This window comes from Bactrocera latifrons, unplaced genomic scaffold, assembly GCF_001853355.1.
Source record: "Bactrocera latifrons isolate USDA-ARS-PBARC rearing strain unplaced genomic scaffold, ASM185335v1 scaffold_223, whole genome shotgun sequence".
NCBI classification, from domain to species: Eukaryota; Metazoa; Arthropoda; class Insecta; order Diptera; family Tephritidae; genus Bactrocera; species Bactrocera latifrons.
Window position 1 is genome coordinate 1 of NW_017535775.1, and position 14,746 is coordinate 14,746.

Here is a 14,746-nt window from a genome sequence, read left to right on the forward strand (position 1 = left end):
AATTTTTAATGGTTTTACAAAAAACCCCAGAAGTATTCGAAAATAATTAAAAACTTTGCCAAATTAAGTTTTAGTATTTAATTTAATTTCAAAACTAAAAATTATTACTTTTTGTTTGTATGCTCTAAAACAAAATTCAAAAAATTCTCTAACGAATAAAAAAAATTAAATTAAGAATTTGGTGAAAAAGTATTTTAGTTAAAAAAAACTATGCTATATTTGAAACGCAAAACTCTGTGAAAATACGGGTTCAAACCTAAGTAAGACAAACATAAACTGTGTTTCATTTCAGAAATATATTATATATATGAAAGCGTTTGTTCAATTACAGAAAGTTTTTGTATAATTACAAAGATATTGTACGCAATGAAAAAATATTTGAAAACTGTGGTACAAAAAAAATAACAACTAAAAATGCGAAATGCTTTACGAATAAAATTTTTTAGAAATTTAGGATATATTTATTTGGAAAATAATTACAGTTAAAGTTCAGCTGATAAATAACTTTTTTATAAGCAACTGCAACAACAATACTTAAAAAGCAAAAAATGTGTTAAAAATTACAAATTTCCAAGATTAAAAAATAATAAGTATTTTACGAATTTATTTTTAAGAAACTAATTTCAGAAATGGAATACAAAATAATTTAAATAAAAACTAAATTGCGAAAAAAATTATTATTAATACAGCTTTAAGCTTATTCATGTATTCATATGTATGTATTCAGTCCATCAAATTACGTTTGCAAGCACAAAAATTCATATTACTAATATTTCATATAAGCATTTTTTCTAAATCTATGGCATCACTAGAAATAACTTATTTTAATTTTTTTCTTAAATTTTCTACGCTACAAAATAGAAAGCAGCCAATTTGATAATGTGCTTTGTCATATAAATATAGTATAAACAGTTATAACGAATAATGCTTAAAAATCATTAAAAGATATATTTATATAAACATACAAACATATTAATAAGTATATATATGTAATTTCATATACGCAAACATATATGTATGTATGTAATTAAAACATTCTAGGTGGATATTGAAACACATTTAAATATTTCATGGTGTTTGATGTATTGATGATAAGAATTGTAAAGCTAAACAAGTAACAAATAAAAAAGTAAAAGATACAAACGAAAAACTTAAAAGGCATTTTTATTTAAACTGGCATTATTTTCTTTGAAAAAATTTGTGATCGCAATGTATTTCAAAAAAATTAAAATTTTCAAAGTTCTAGAAATATTCTCTACAAAAAGCAAACGCTTTTCAAAAATTCTATATAAAAAGCAAACATTTTTCAAATTAGCTAGAAACTTTTTATGCAAAAAGCAAACATTTTTAAAAGTTTCTGGAAATATTCTATATAAAAAGCAAAAATTTTTCAAATTAGCAAGAAATTTTCTGTACAAAAAACAAAAATTTTTCAAATAATCTTGAAACTTTTATGTAAAAAGAAAACATTTTTAAAATTTTCTGAATTTTTATATTTTCTGCAAAAATTCTATACAAAAAGCAAACATTTTTCAACCATCTTGAAACTTTTTATGCAAAAAGCAAACATTTTTAAAAGTTTCTGGAAATATTCTATATAAAAAGCAAAAATTTTTCAAATTAGCAAGAAATTTTCTGTACAAAAAACAAAAATTTTTCAAATAATCTTGAAACTTTTATGTAAAAAGAAAACATTTTTAAAATTTTCTGAATTTTTATATTTTCTGCAAAAATTCTATACAAAAAGCAAACATTTTTCAACCATCTTGAAACTTTTTATGCAAAAAGCAAACATTTTTAAAAGTTTCTGGAAATATTCTATATAAAAAGCAAAAATTTTTCAAATTAGCTAGACATTTTCTGTACAAAAAACAAATATTTTTTAAATAATCTTGAAACTTTTATATAAAAAGCAAACATTTTTAAAATTTTTTGAAAAAATTATATACAAAAAGCATCGCTATATATTGTTTGAAGAGTTTTCTATAGAAATATATATATATTCAAGAAACTAAAATATTCCCTAAACTTAACAGTTTCATTTTTATGTGTATTAACATTACAGAGTCTAAAAAAAAAAAATAAAATGATAACGCACATATGAAAAATATTATAATACACAGAAAGTTAAACAAAAATTTTACAAAAAAATGTGGAACGCTTCACGATTTTGCGTGTCATCCTTGCGCAGGGGCCATGCTAATCTTCTCTGTATCGTTCCAATTTTAGTATATGTTCTGCCGAAGCAAGAACAATTGTAAGACTTATATTACGGTATTTGTACAAACTTAATACCAAAAAAGCACATGCGAATTGCAAACTACAGGGCAGCGAACGAAATCGCACGTTCAGTGCGCTGACAAATGTGACTGAGTGCTTGAGAACACTTACACTAGGGAACAGTTGTTATGCCTGTCGTAAACAACAGTTGTGCAACGCAGAGGTGATTATAACGGGTAATCCAAGTAGCTAAATCAAAGGTTTACGCCAATCAACCAGCAAAGCTCGAAAGCTGAATGCCCTATAGATGAAATTCCACCTGATATGCTGCAAAATAAAAAAAAGAAAAGAAAACAAACATAACCATTTTTGACCAACTTTGAGTATTTTATTAGGACATTTTAACATTATGTCGATCTTATTCGTAGACCCTTCAATTAATTTGTTGGTTTTATATGTTTGTTTATTCGATATATGTAGTAAAGTGTTTTGGAGAATGTGCCAAGGTGACGTCTGCATATACAGAGACCTCCTTGATTGTCCTTGAGGCTAAAGTTTTGTGATTTTCAGGGATATTCCATGTCCTTTGGATTGCTTTTAGTTTCAATGCCTAGGGAATTATGAAAGCCTTTTTTTTCAGAGAATGTTTGCCATGTCGCTTATTGAAAATTATTGTTAAATAATCGTGGGTTCCGAAACTAAAGTGTTGCCGCATCTTCTTCTACTAACATTGTCGACGTATGTACCTGTATTGTATGTGTATGGGTTTCAAAGCTTAATAATTTCAATGCTGTGGGTAAGCTCATCCGTTGTGGAACCAGCACTAAAATTATGAAAGAAAATATGAGGAAAGTTTCATAAAAAGACTGCTTCTGATCTGGGTAGCTATTCTCAAAAAAGAAGTTTTGTGGTGACCACTATATCGCTTAACTGGATCCTTTGAAATTAAAAAAAAAAAAAACAGATTTCATTAAATTAATCTAGTAACGCAAATCGAAAGGAACAGCTAAATAATATTTTTGAACAAAATGGCGGTTTCTCAAAAAAAAAACATTGATTTTTTACCAAAATTTCGGTCTTAAATTGTTAAAAAAAAAAAAAAAATGTTTAATCGGAGAGAAAAAATCTTCAATTAATTCCTAAAAAATTATATTTAAGAAGCTCGTCTTAAAATTTGAGACTAATCGGTTTAGCCGTTTTCGAGTAATGTTGGTCAACGACCTCCGAAACTCTTCAATTGTATTGTAATGTGTATTCTTAAATGTACATAATATACATTAGGAAAAAAAAAAATAAAAATCAAAACTTTAAACATTTTTATTCAAACATACACATTTTTAAATAATTTTATTTATTAATTTATTTTTCTTACATCCACTATTAATTTTCGTTCACAATTATCTCCAGTTATTTAAATTTTTATTTAATTTCAGTAACAAACATTTAAAACATTATTTTCTGAAAGTTTTGCGAATACATACATATTTATTTGATGCATTTATTTAGTATGTAGACACAAGAGATTGTGCTCAACAGCGCAGTAGTGAAGAAGGCACATAGTAGTGTATATTTGTAAAAAATAATTAAATTTTAGTGAGGTTAGACATTGATAGAGCAAATAATTAATTAAACAATTAATACTCAGAGCAATAATAGGAGTTGAATATTTACGTGTATCGTTTAAATATAGTTTACAAAATATGAAATTTTTTTTTTTTTAATTTAAGAATTATTAAAATAATATTATATTTTTCGAATAATAATAAAAAATAATGACTTTAGCGAGATTATTGTGGAAATTAAATAAATAAAAGGTGAAAAGATTTTATGTAATAGTTTTTATTAAAAAAAAAACTTTTTTAAAACCATTTTTATTTATACTTTTTTTTAAATGCATATTAGTTTAAAATTTTTTCATTTATAAATAATTAAAGTACACTACGAGAAATAATGTTTTTGTTTTTTAAATGTGATTATCTTGTTTTACAGGTTGATCTTCGAAAGACCTATGCATTCCTGTGTGTTAAATTATATTCATATCTATATAAATTTTTTCATACAATAGGCACTACAGACAGCATAACCGAAAGAGTATCTACATCGAATTTTTATGTAAAAAAATCGACAGAATAAGTTTAGGGAGGTATATATAGCAATTGTTCAGCTTAAAGGTGGACCCTGAAGCACATTACAGAGCGGCGATAACCTGGTAGCGACACCGCAAACTCGATAACTCCAAACACATTGCCGCTACAAAAGCAGAATTTGCGCTAAACATTGCGCTTAATCGTGTTTTATCTCCGGCTGCAGATCCATCCATGAGTTTATTCCATTACTGGATATCTCTGAATCATTAAGAGGAATTTTAAGCTGAAAAAAAAAAAATATTTGAGTTTTTTACTACCAGATACTGCCATATCGACTTACCATGCCCATAATGGGACTGCCGCCATAGAGGAAGCCTTTTTGGGAGCACACCGTCACCTCCAGTTCGGTTTGTGCCAGTTCAGCGGTCGAAATTAGATACTCAAATGTCGCCTCATAAACGGGATTGCAATTGTCCTTGATCACCATTGTTTTGCGTTTCGATTCTTTGCTACGACCTGGCAGTAGATAGAGTTTTACATAGGGATCCGGTATGCTAGATGGATCACGTAATGGCAGATACATGATTTTATGCACCGTAACGGCGAGTTTTTGACGTTGTACACTATAGCGTATGGAAAGTTGTATGCGACCGAGACCAAATTCACCGGCCGAGCTGGTCATATCGGGCATACGATGGGTAAGCACCGCTTCGCCCGACTCGAGGGCAGCTGAATAAGGTGTGGCAGCGGGTGAGGCATTCATTGTTGTGACCTGCTCCTCGGCAATGGGCGATTCAATCGAAACGCGACTAGTTTGTGATTGCAGATCCTAAGTGTGGAAAAAATACAAAGACATGTCTATCAAATATCGCGTAAATTTTTTAATATATGTAAGTATATTTACCTTAGCGCTTTCCTGCGTGGGCGTTTTTAGCGAGCTCGAACGTGTTAGCGCTGCTGAGGAGTCTGGTGAACCAGTATTCTGTTCAGTCTCCTCTAGTATCTCGGCCGGCTTGAGTATGCGCAGCGACAGCGACATAATCAATTTCGATTCGGGTCCAGATTTCTGCAGTTGAAAAGGTTGTGACACCAACTCCATATTCTTTTTGGGTAGCAATAGATTTAGCGGATAAGTGTACTGGCCAATATCATTGCCGGTTTTCTGATCAACAATGCGTATTTGTAGCGACTCGTTTTCCGGATTGCTCACCAGAAACGTGAAGCCCTGCTCCCACACCGGCGAATCATCACGCATAATCATGGCAGTTTGCTCTTTATGTTTGCCAACCATGGCAATTAGGTAAGGATCTGGTTTGGAGCTGGTGCGTGCTTGCTATTGCATTGTAGTATAGAAGATATATATTTGAATAAAATTATACCTGTTACTAATACCTTCAAATTCTTGGCAGAATCGATGAAGACAGTCAGCAGTGCAGTGCTCATGGAAGTTACGCGCAACTGTTGGGTTTCCAATATCGCCGCCTGTAGATCGTTGGGATCGGCTGTCAATTTATACCATTGCATGCGCACATGTAAGAGACCATGTTTGGCGTCTTCCAATGTCAGCCACTGTATAAATAAATAGTGTTGAAAAACTACAGGAACCAGGTACTATTTGTTAATGTATTTACCGTATCTACTATGCCGCGCTTGATCACATTGAAAATCTCAATGGTGGCTCTAGAAGTTATACAAAATATTAGTGTCAACTATAAATAAATTTTAAAAGTTTTAAATGAATTCTAAAAATCGAACAAATCGTGTTAAAAACAATAAAACTCGCACAAAAAATGTTCTTAATGAAGGAAAAGATAGTTTGGGCTCATTGTAGTTAGTTTTCGAAATAAAAGTTAACTCCAGAGAGAGTGGGACCATGTGTGGAAGTTCAAAAAAGTGAGGAAAGTTATTTGAGTGCCATTCACTTGGAAGTGGCCAGAAATGATTCGTTTACATATGGTTTAAGCAGCTTACGACGTCCGGTCTTAGACTAAGTATATTCTGCGTAGCGAAGAAACATCCAATTTGAAGGTGAGCTAAAGTGAGAAGGCGAATCATCCCTCCTCAGGGTTGTGCGCTTGGTTTGGAACCCGAGACGTAAATAACACTACTAATGAAAAGAAGAAAAGAGAGAGAAAAGGATGATATCAGAACTCCTGCTTTATATAAAATAAGAAAAATTGTATCCACAATCTAAATCACATGACAGAATTCGTCAGCATAGTAATCGCGCAGAGCAAAAAACTCCGTTTAATCTGCGAATGTCTCTCTGTACCACATTAGAAAACAGCCAAAGTTAAAATAGACCCTTTGAATCACATGCTGAAGTTATCAATTCGATCTTTTAAAACTAGACGGGGTCTTACTATTACTAGTCATTGAATTTTAATGCGATATATACAACTGCTATGACATCGATATCATTGGCCATAACAACCGCGCCATTAGTTCTGCTTTCTCCAGGTTGGACAAAGAAGCGAAACAAATGGGTCTAGTAGTATACGGGGGCAAGACGAAATATCTCCTGTCATTAAACAAACCGTCGTCGCACGCGTGATTTGGCTCCCCCGTCACTGTTGAGAGCTCTGAGAAAATTCGACGCAGTATCCGCCAGGGGAAGCAGAGGAGGAGGAGAGATCTGTTGGAGAAGGCGTACGCCAGCAGCTGTACACTCTTATAGAAGATGGTACCTTTTTTATATAGTTTTGCAGCTCGAAGTATTTTCTCCAAGAGTAGATTGAAAAAGTCGCACGAAAGGGAGTCGCATTATCTGCAACCTCGTTTGGTCTCGAACGGCTCGGAGAGGTCCTTCCCGATCCCGATGAAGTTTTTGGTATTGCTCAACATCAGTTTACACAGTCGTATTAGTTAGCGGGGAATTATTTACACTTGGAATCTCTAATTGCCGCCAAACAGCGAAAGGAAAGAACTACAGGCGCATAAAAACAAGAAGGTACTCATATCCTTAAACAGCTGAGCATTGTCAAGGCCAATAATGAATAAATTCTTTTGTAGAATATTTCTGGGGAACACCCATATAAAGCCATCTGAGAGCGTTGTCTTCCTTTGAACCTGGATATAGTACGTTCACGGTAAAATTGTTTAAGCAGTTGAAGAGATCTTCTAAATTAATCACACTATAAGCACAGTCATAAAGACAAAATTGCTTTCTTTTTCGAAAAAAAAAAAAATTAATTTAAAAAATCAGATTTATTTTCGAAAAATTGTCAGGTAAGATGGTTTTTTCCCCGATTTTTTATTTACCTTTATTTAAGGTATTATCTTAAGTAATTCGTAAGCTTGTTTTGTCAAAAAAATGTGGAACGCTTCACGATTTTGCGTGTCATCCTTGCGCAGGGGCCATGCTAATCTTCTCTGTATCGTTCCAATTTTAGTATATGTTCTGCCGAAGCAAGAACAAATTTTTAAATATTTTAGTGTATACTTATATTAATCTCATAACAAAAAAGCACATGAGAATTACAGCAGTTCAACGAAGAAGTGCGTGAAAAATGTATGCACCGATGCAATTGCTGCGATGTTGTAGTGTGTTCGTCCTTTAAGGGATGAGTCCGCTAGGTATAGCTAGCGAACGAATCACGGGAAAACTATGTATATGCGTGTATGCCGAGATGAATGTCACTAGGTAAAGCAATACTTCTATAAATCAGGTACTCAAGGAATGTTACCACTCACTTTATAAATAAATTTAAAAATATTATCTTACGTTTATGATTGATTTGAAGCAGCATACATACATACATATGTATATTCAGTGCAAAACCATTAACAAACACCAATCTGGTGTCCTTGACACTGGTTTCCAGGTAGCGCTTTGCATACAAAATGTCACACACGCACACTTCACTTAGTGGACTTAGCGACTACTTTAAATACATACATACATCAAAGGCCCTAGATACCTGCCCGTAGAGACAAAGCAACAAACCACCTGAGCAACAGCAGAAACAAGCTTTTAAGCGCAAATATCTTTAATAAGTGTCTACAGCTAATACTAAGTTAAGATATTCTACAAACAGTTGATTTACTACACAGCAAACACGTCAACATTTAGGGTGTTAAGAGACACTTAATCTATCGTGTCAACATAACCACAACAACGTACTTCATCTCAAGACTCAACAAAAACAACACTTCGTAATGATTTCACGACGCGATAAGCTTTTGAACTTGCCTTGGGCTCAACAACGTTACGAGCATCATCGTGCCAATCTCCGTTCAGCCAAACCGGTCATCGATATGCGTGCGCCCCCCATTTATTCGCACGTCATACTCAAGCCGAAGAAGGTGCAAAACGAGAGGGAGCGCCTGCAACGCATTGAGGTGGAGAATGTGCGACTTTTGCAAAAATTGGGTGATATTATGAAGACGAAGCGTATGTCGGATTTGTGGTTGGCACCGCGACCCAAGTGAGTAGCGGTTTTGTAGTGTAGGACTTTCAAATGTGAGCTTTTATATTTTCCAATTTGTATGAGATTTCCATATACTAGTTCCACTTTCTTTGTGCAGTTTCTTAAATCGCGAAAAACTATTTGAAACACGCCCTTATTCGAGTCTACCGAAACTGATTACCATCTATGGACCAACATCGCCAGAACTTGCAACGAAACCGCCAAGTGCTTTGAAGTCACCGAATTCGAAATTAGCGCATCGATGCCCAACTTGTAGCGGTAGACCAGAGCGTACGCAAGTGGTGAGTGGAAAAAATATAAGATAAGATTGTAGAAGAACTTTGAAGCTGAAGCAGGATTGCTATTTTGTAATTGAAAAAGTCAAAAATCGGAAGGTCTAAGCCTTGTGTGAACTTTTCTAAAAACAATTATATGAGGTAAAAATTGAACGACTTAATATAAGATTTCTATCAGTGTGAGCATAAAGCTTCTAAAGCGCACTTGGATTGCAAAGCGATGTAAAATCTTTTTTTTTCATTAAGTTCGAACATTCTGACCCTTAAAATATTGGGCCGAAAAAATCGTTTCGTATTTCTAATCAAACTTCAATTTATTTTTTTTATATTTATAATGAACTTTAATGAACCAATTATGTACTATTTCGGTCGACCACTTTTTGCCATTTTTCCGCTAGAGACATTATTCCAACAGTGTAAAACTTTTCTGGTTTATCGGCGAAAAACTACAAGTAATTTTCACAAGCTTCTCTTGAAGCCTACTTTACTCCGTTAAGGAAGTTCTGCCAGAGCTGTATGGTGAATGCATCAAAACCTCCCAGCCAAGCTCTAGCAGTTTTTACCGAGTCATCAAAAATGTGTGTGATCTAGCGTTATCCTGAAGGAAGTCAAGCTGTTTTGGCCGTATTTTCGATTGCTTGCTTCAATCTCATCAGTTATTCACAGTAAAATGTAGAATCAATCGTTTGACCAGGCTGGAGCAACTCATAGTGAATGATTCACTATCCAATCCCACCAAATACTCAGCATAACCTTTCGTGGCGTCAATGCTGACATTGCGACCCTTTTGTAAGCTTCACCACACTTGGACCATCATCATTGTGGTATTTGATCCACTTGTCGTCTACTGTTAATTCGGTCCAATAAATGTCTTAAACGGTTCTAAACCGTTTGATGGTGAATGTTAAGTTCTTTAGCGATGTCATGGCTGCTTATGTGGTGGCCCTGGTGAAATTTTCCATAATTTCATCGACTTTTTCAACGATAGGTCGACCGGAGCGAGGTGCATTTTTCACATCGAAATTTCCAGAACGGAAGCGAGCGAACCATTGTTGTGCTAAACTTCACAAATATCTTTGGTGGCTTGCGTGACATTCTTCCCTTTTTTATAAAAAAAATATAGCGAATTCCTCCGTTTTTGAACAGCCGTAACTTTTTTTTCAACTTCGACGTCTATTGATAAAATACGAAAATACTTTTTCGACTACCCAATACTTTATTTATCATTATAGGTACCACAAAGGACCGGCGGTTTTAAGCTGTCTAAGTGAGATTCTACTTAGGAACGCCCTTTTAAACAACCTAATCTAATCTATCGCTTTCTTCAACATTTATAAATTTATTCTAACTTTATTTCAAGGTCATTCCCGAAACACGTATGCCATGGGAGCCGCCACGTGTCTCACGAAATGTGCCAACTGAGAAGAATTGTACAACGAAGCGTTGCTTGCATTGTGGGCACCCTAAGAAAGCGGTGGAAATGAAGATGGATTCAAAGGAGGGAAATTAATGAAATGGCTAGAGAAGATTGCTAATAGAGAGAAATATATTAACTTAAGAATGAGCAAGCAGTTTTGAAAGAATAATGAGAATGCATATCATTTTCAGTTCAGGTTATGTTATATTCTTATACGCAAAATCATTGAAATAAAAGTAATAACAAAATTTTCGAAAACCAACTGAAATTCATTAAACAAATTAAAACACTAATGAACTAACATAATTTTGTAATATTTTGAGTTATGCGCTTCTATTGTGAAATCTAACGTTATAAATTACTTAGAGAGCGTTTAGGTGCATAAGTAATTGCCAACCTGCCAAGTGATTCATCATCGCCGGTGCGATCCCAATCATACAGTCTAAACACCAAGAAGGTATGTTGCGTCACCTCAACCACAGCCTGCTCGTTCGGTAGTTGAGGGTGATGGAGTGGTTATAATTACGGTTGGTGGCATAATTTTACGTGGTTGGAGAGAGCAAGAGAGAAATAAGAGAGAGAGAGAGGGGCATACAAGAACAAAAGCCAAATAAAAACTTTTAATATATTTCGCTAAATTGCTTTTACAATGTCTAAACACAATATTGCATGTACCATTATACACAAGTATACCGATACCGTTAAAAATATAACTAACAATATTTGCAATTGCTCTACCAACCTCTACCTGCTACTTGTGACGCCCATTTACATAATTAAATGAGTATAAAATAAAAATTTCATACAAAGTTTAGCCAGCAAAGAACTCAACCAAAATTAAAGAGTGTATTTTTGTTTATTACTTTCATTGCTTTGACTACTGCGGGCAAACGAACATGTGCTTAGTTACATAGTGTAGGATTGAGTTTGTTTGTTTTTTTACTTTATTATACAAATTCATGCAATTTTGGGTTCGAGCTTAGGCACAGAAAGGTCGGATGTCATGCTAAATACATATATATATGGTTTGCTGGGTTTATTTGTAGTGTGTTTGTTTGAAGACAGGAGATTGATGGAAGAATGTGTTTTTAGCTAAGTCAGAAACCAGTCAAACCAGTGTTTGAACAGTGTCAAAAGATTTAAACTTAAGTGTATTCCTCAGACCACTTTTAGAATCTTATACTTAAGTAAATATGACTTCTAAAGGCAATGGAGTTTAGAAACCTTACCCTGAAAATTCGTCCAATTTATGTAATGTATAGATATTTATATAGCCGTGTTCTGAAACAAAATATGACCTACATTTTCGATGACTTATCTGTTGGAAGAATTCGCCTTGTTCAAAAATTTAGTCGCAATGTCGATCTATTTTAGTTTCTATGTAAACCGTTTAAATTGAAGACAGTTTACTACAAAATATTTGTTCGAGATTCTGGCCATAGTGGTTAGTCAAGTCATACTCCCAATTTTCGTGGCTACAGCGGCGAAAGTGAGAAATTTAATGAGTCTAGTTCTCCCAATTTCCAAAATTTAGAATTAATTCTGGTCTGAGTGTGGATCCAAGGAAAGTATTTTGTGCTACGAACTTTAAAGAGGTCACCTAGCCCTATTGAGACGGTGTGATCCCAATTTGGATCCAAGAACCTTTATCCTGCGTCAACAGACAGCTGTGCAGTCAATTAGCCGGTGTTCTGGAGTTTCAGACTTCAAGTCGCAGAACCGGCAATTCGGGAAACAAGCTACGCTCAAGTTATATAAGTGCTTCTTGAGTTTACAAGTAGTCAGACTTTTTCCCTTGGGAGGTTGATTACAAATTTAAAATTTGTAAGGTTGTAAGTGGCCAAGCTCATCAGCCAGTTCATTCCGGTTATACCATAGCGATCCGGCACCCAAATAAGGTGCACTTGGATACGATCTGATAGACTATTCAGTCGTTCTATGCACTTCTGCATCAATAGCGATTTGATCTGAAATCACTTTGATTCTCTGCTTGGAATATGCTCGGTAAGCTACCTATAGGTATCGAGAGTTTTGTGTGTGGTCCGTCGACTACTGCGCCAATTCCCGCCGACAATTTCGAGCCGTCGGTGTAGGACATGATTGTACTGTCYCCTAGCAGTAGCTCGARCGTGKATCGATCRTTCCATTCAGTCTTACTGCTGAGTGTAATATTAAACTTCCTAGTGAAGTTAACGCTTTTGGTAATGCTATCCCTTGGGAGAACGGTCAGTGGCCACTTAGGTMCTTCATCCGTTGGGAAGMKATTATCTTACCTCTGCCAAACGCTTCTGCTGTCATTTGGAGCAGTGTGTGTATCTAYCTTATCTATGGAGAAAGCATTTAAATAAATACAAGGGGACTGATGAAAAGAGAAAATACTGAGCACCTGTCAGTTGTTTTTTTAGCATTCATTCATTGGCCTGCTATATTTATCATCGATTTTTTTTATAACTCTTCTCTAGTTTCGAAAAGTCCCGTTAAAATTTCTGAAGTCATAGTGTACCGTATTGTTTAAGGTATCACAAAACGCCGATTAATGTGGTAAGATCTATCAACGCCTGACTTAAAACAATAATATTTTATAATAATAACGGAATATTTGAATAAAACATGGTTAAGTTTAACAAAACGAAATCAATTTTATAAAACAAAAACTTAAAAAACTCAGCATAAAAAGCTTGTTTATACAAAAACTGGTTAGTAAGGAACATTTAGCTATTTTGGAACCAAGAAAATAAGAAGCACAGTAAACGAAATCAAAATATAGCAAAYAACGGAATAACGGTATAACGAAAGTAACGCAAACAACATAAAACAAATTTCTAWTAAAGGCGATTAGCAAACCTGCCCAGAAAATCATCATTCGGACTACCGGGAATATCTGAATCCCACAGATGAAAAACGGCCTTCAGATCCAAAGTGCCGTCAGCAAAAGCAGGGGCCTACAAAAAAATATGTTCGTGTAAATATGGCATAAAGTTGGAAGCATTTTTCTCGGGGGCACGCTTTATAGTGCCACTTCGTTGGCATATACGCGTAGGTACTTCGTGTTAATTAGAGTTGAAGTGACACCAAACACAAAAGGTAACGGAGTTTTGTACAAAAAGTGTTTGAAAACGGCATGCAAAGACTGTTTACGGTAGTTTTCGGTGAAGAGGCATGGAAATTCTTTAATTGAAGTGTAAAAATAAATAAAATTAAAAACACGCACAGTGACTTAGCGCTAAAGCAAGCTAGCGAACTACTCACGTTAATAACGGTAAACACACATCGACACATCGACTTACATGTGTGGGTGTTTGTGGAGCCAATGGGATATGGGTGGTATGGTAATAATGGTATATGTTTTGAGTATGATATGTACGTATGTTTATTGTGCTAAAGTGAGTTTTATTTTAATAAAAATGCGTGAAGTTGAATGAGTTGTGAGTAGATTTTGTAATTTTTTTTTTTAATTTTTAGTTATAGTTTTTCCGTTTAATGTGCTTTATTTTTTATAAAAAAATTATTCACATTTATGTATATAATATTAATTTATTTTTTATTATTATTTTTTTCATTTCTGTAGAATTAAAATTATTTCATTTTATTTGCTTCTATTTACAAAAATTTATCTTTTTATAATTTGAATTTAATTTTTTTTTATTTCTATAGAATTTATTTTCATTTTATTTGCTTTCTTTACAATAATTTTTTTTAATCAATATTTTTTTAAAATTATTTCCGTAAATTAATCTTGCACATTTTAGGTATTTATTGCTTTAATTTGTTTCATTCCATTTATTTATTAATGATTATTTTTTCATTTGAATGCGTTTTGTTGACTTACCTGCCCAATCGCTCATCATCTCTGCCATTATCCATATCGAATACCGTTATATCAACACTTTGACCCAGTTCAACAAATATTTTAGCCTTTTTAATTTAGTTTTTGTTTGAGTTTTTAGTAGATAGTATGTTTCGAAATATTTTTGTATGATTTTTTTCGTTTAGAAAATTGGTTTGGTTTTTAAAAATGCAAAGTGAAAACCAAAAATGAAACAAAATAAAAATTAGTATCAGGAGAATAGAACAATAGTATAAACATACATAAATACATATATATGTAGATAGAGTAAGGTGCGACAGTTTGCAAACACTCACAAACACTCATTTAGGGGTGTGAGAAAAAAGTAAGGAGGTGTTCAAAAATTTTGATACAAAAACTGTTGAGGCATGCAAAATATGAAAACCTAAAACTATTTTGCGAAAATTAATTTTTCGATAACTCAGCTTTTGCAATGTGCGTGGAAAAATTTCTTTTTTTAATATTAAATA

At 33.6% G+C, this 14,746-nt stretch overlaps 2 protein-coding genes across 8 annotated transcripts in view; one reads left to right on the top strand and one right to left on the bottom strand.

The window, feature by feature from the left end:
• Positions 1-4,232: 4,232 nt before the first annotated feature.
• LOC108968653 (extended synaptotagmin-2) overlaps positions 4,233-14,746 on the bottom strand; it is a 27,266-nt gene continuing 16,752 nt past the window's right edge. For 6 of the 7 annotated variants that reach the window (XM_018932795.1, XM_018932796.1, XM_018932799.1 and 3 more), the window contains 6 exons: positions 13,274-13,371; positions 5,939-5,987; positions 5,700-5,876; positions 5,212-5,640; positions 4,648-5,136; positions 4,233-4,590 (listed from right to left, as the gene is read on the bottom strand). In XM_018932795.1, the coding sequence (XP_018788340.1) occupies positions 4,504-4,590; positions 4,648-5,136; positions 5,212-5,640; positions 5,700-5,876; positions 5,939-5,987; positions 13,274-13,371 (1,329 nt within the window). In that variant the 3' untranslated portion in view covers positions 4,233-4,503. Of the gene's footprint in view, positions 4,591-4,647; positions 5,137-5,211; positions 5,641-5,699; positions 5,877-5,938; positions 5,988-13,273; positions 13,372-14,258; positions 14,345-14,746 lie in introns of all 7 variants that reach the window. The other variant, XM_018932794.1, reaches the window with a different exon arrangement.
• LOC108968654 lies at positions 7,699-10,619 on the top strand. The gene is made up of 3 exons (XM_018932801.1): positions 7,699-8,734; positions 8,835-9,018; positions 10,373-10,619. The coding sequence occupies exons 1-3, from the start codon at positions 8,466-8,468 to the stop codon at positions 10,520-10,522; spliced, it is 603 nt and encodes a 200-aa protein (XP_018788346.1). The 5' UTR covers positions 7,699-8,465; the 3' UTR covers positions 10,523-10,619.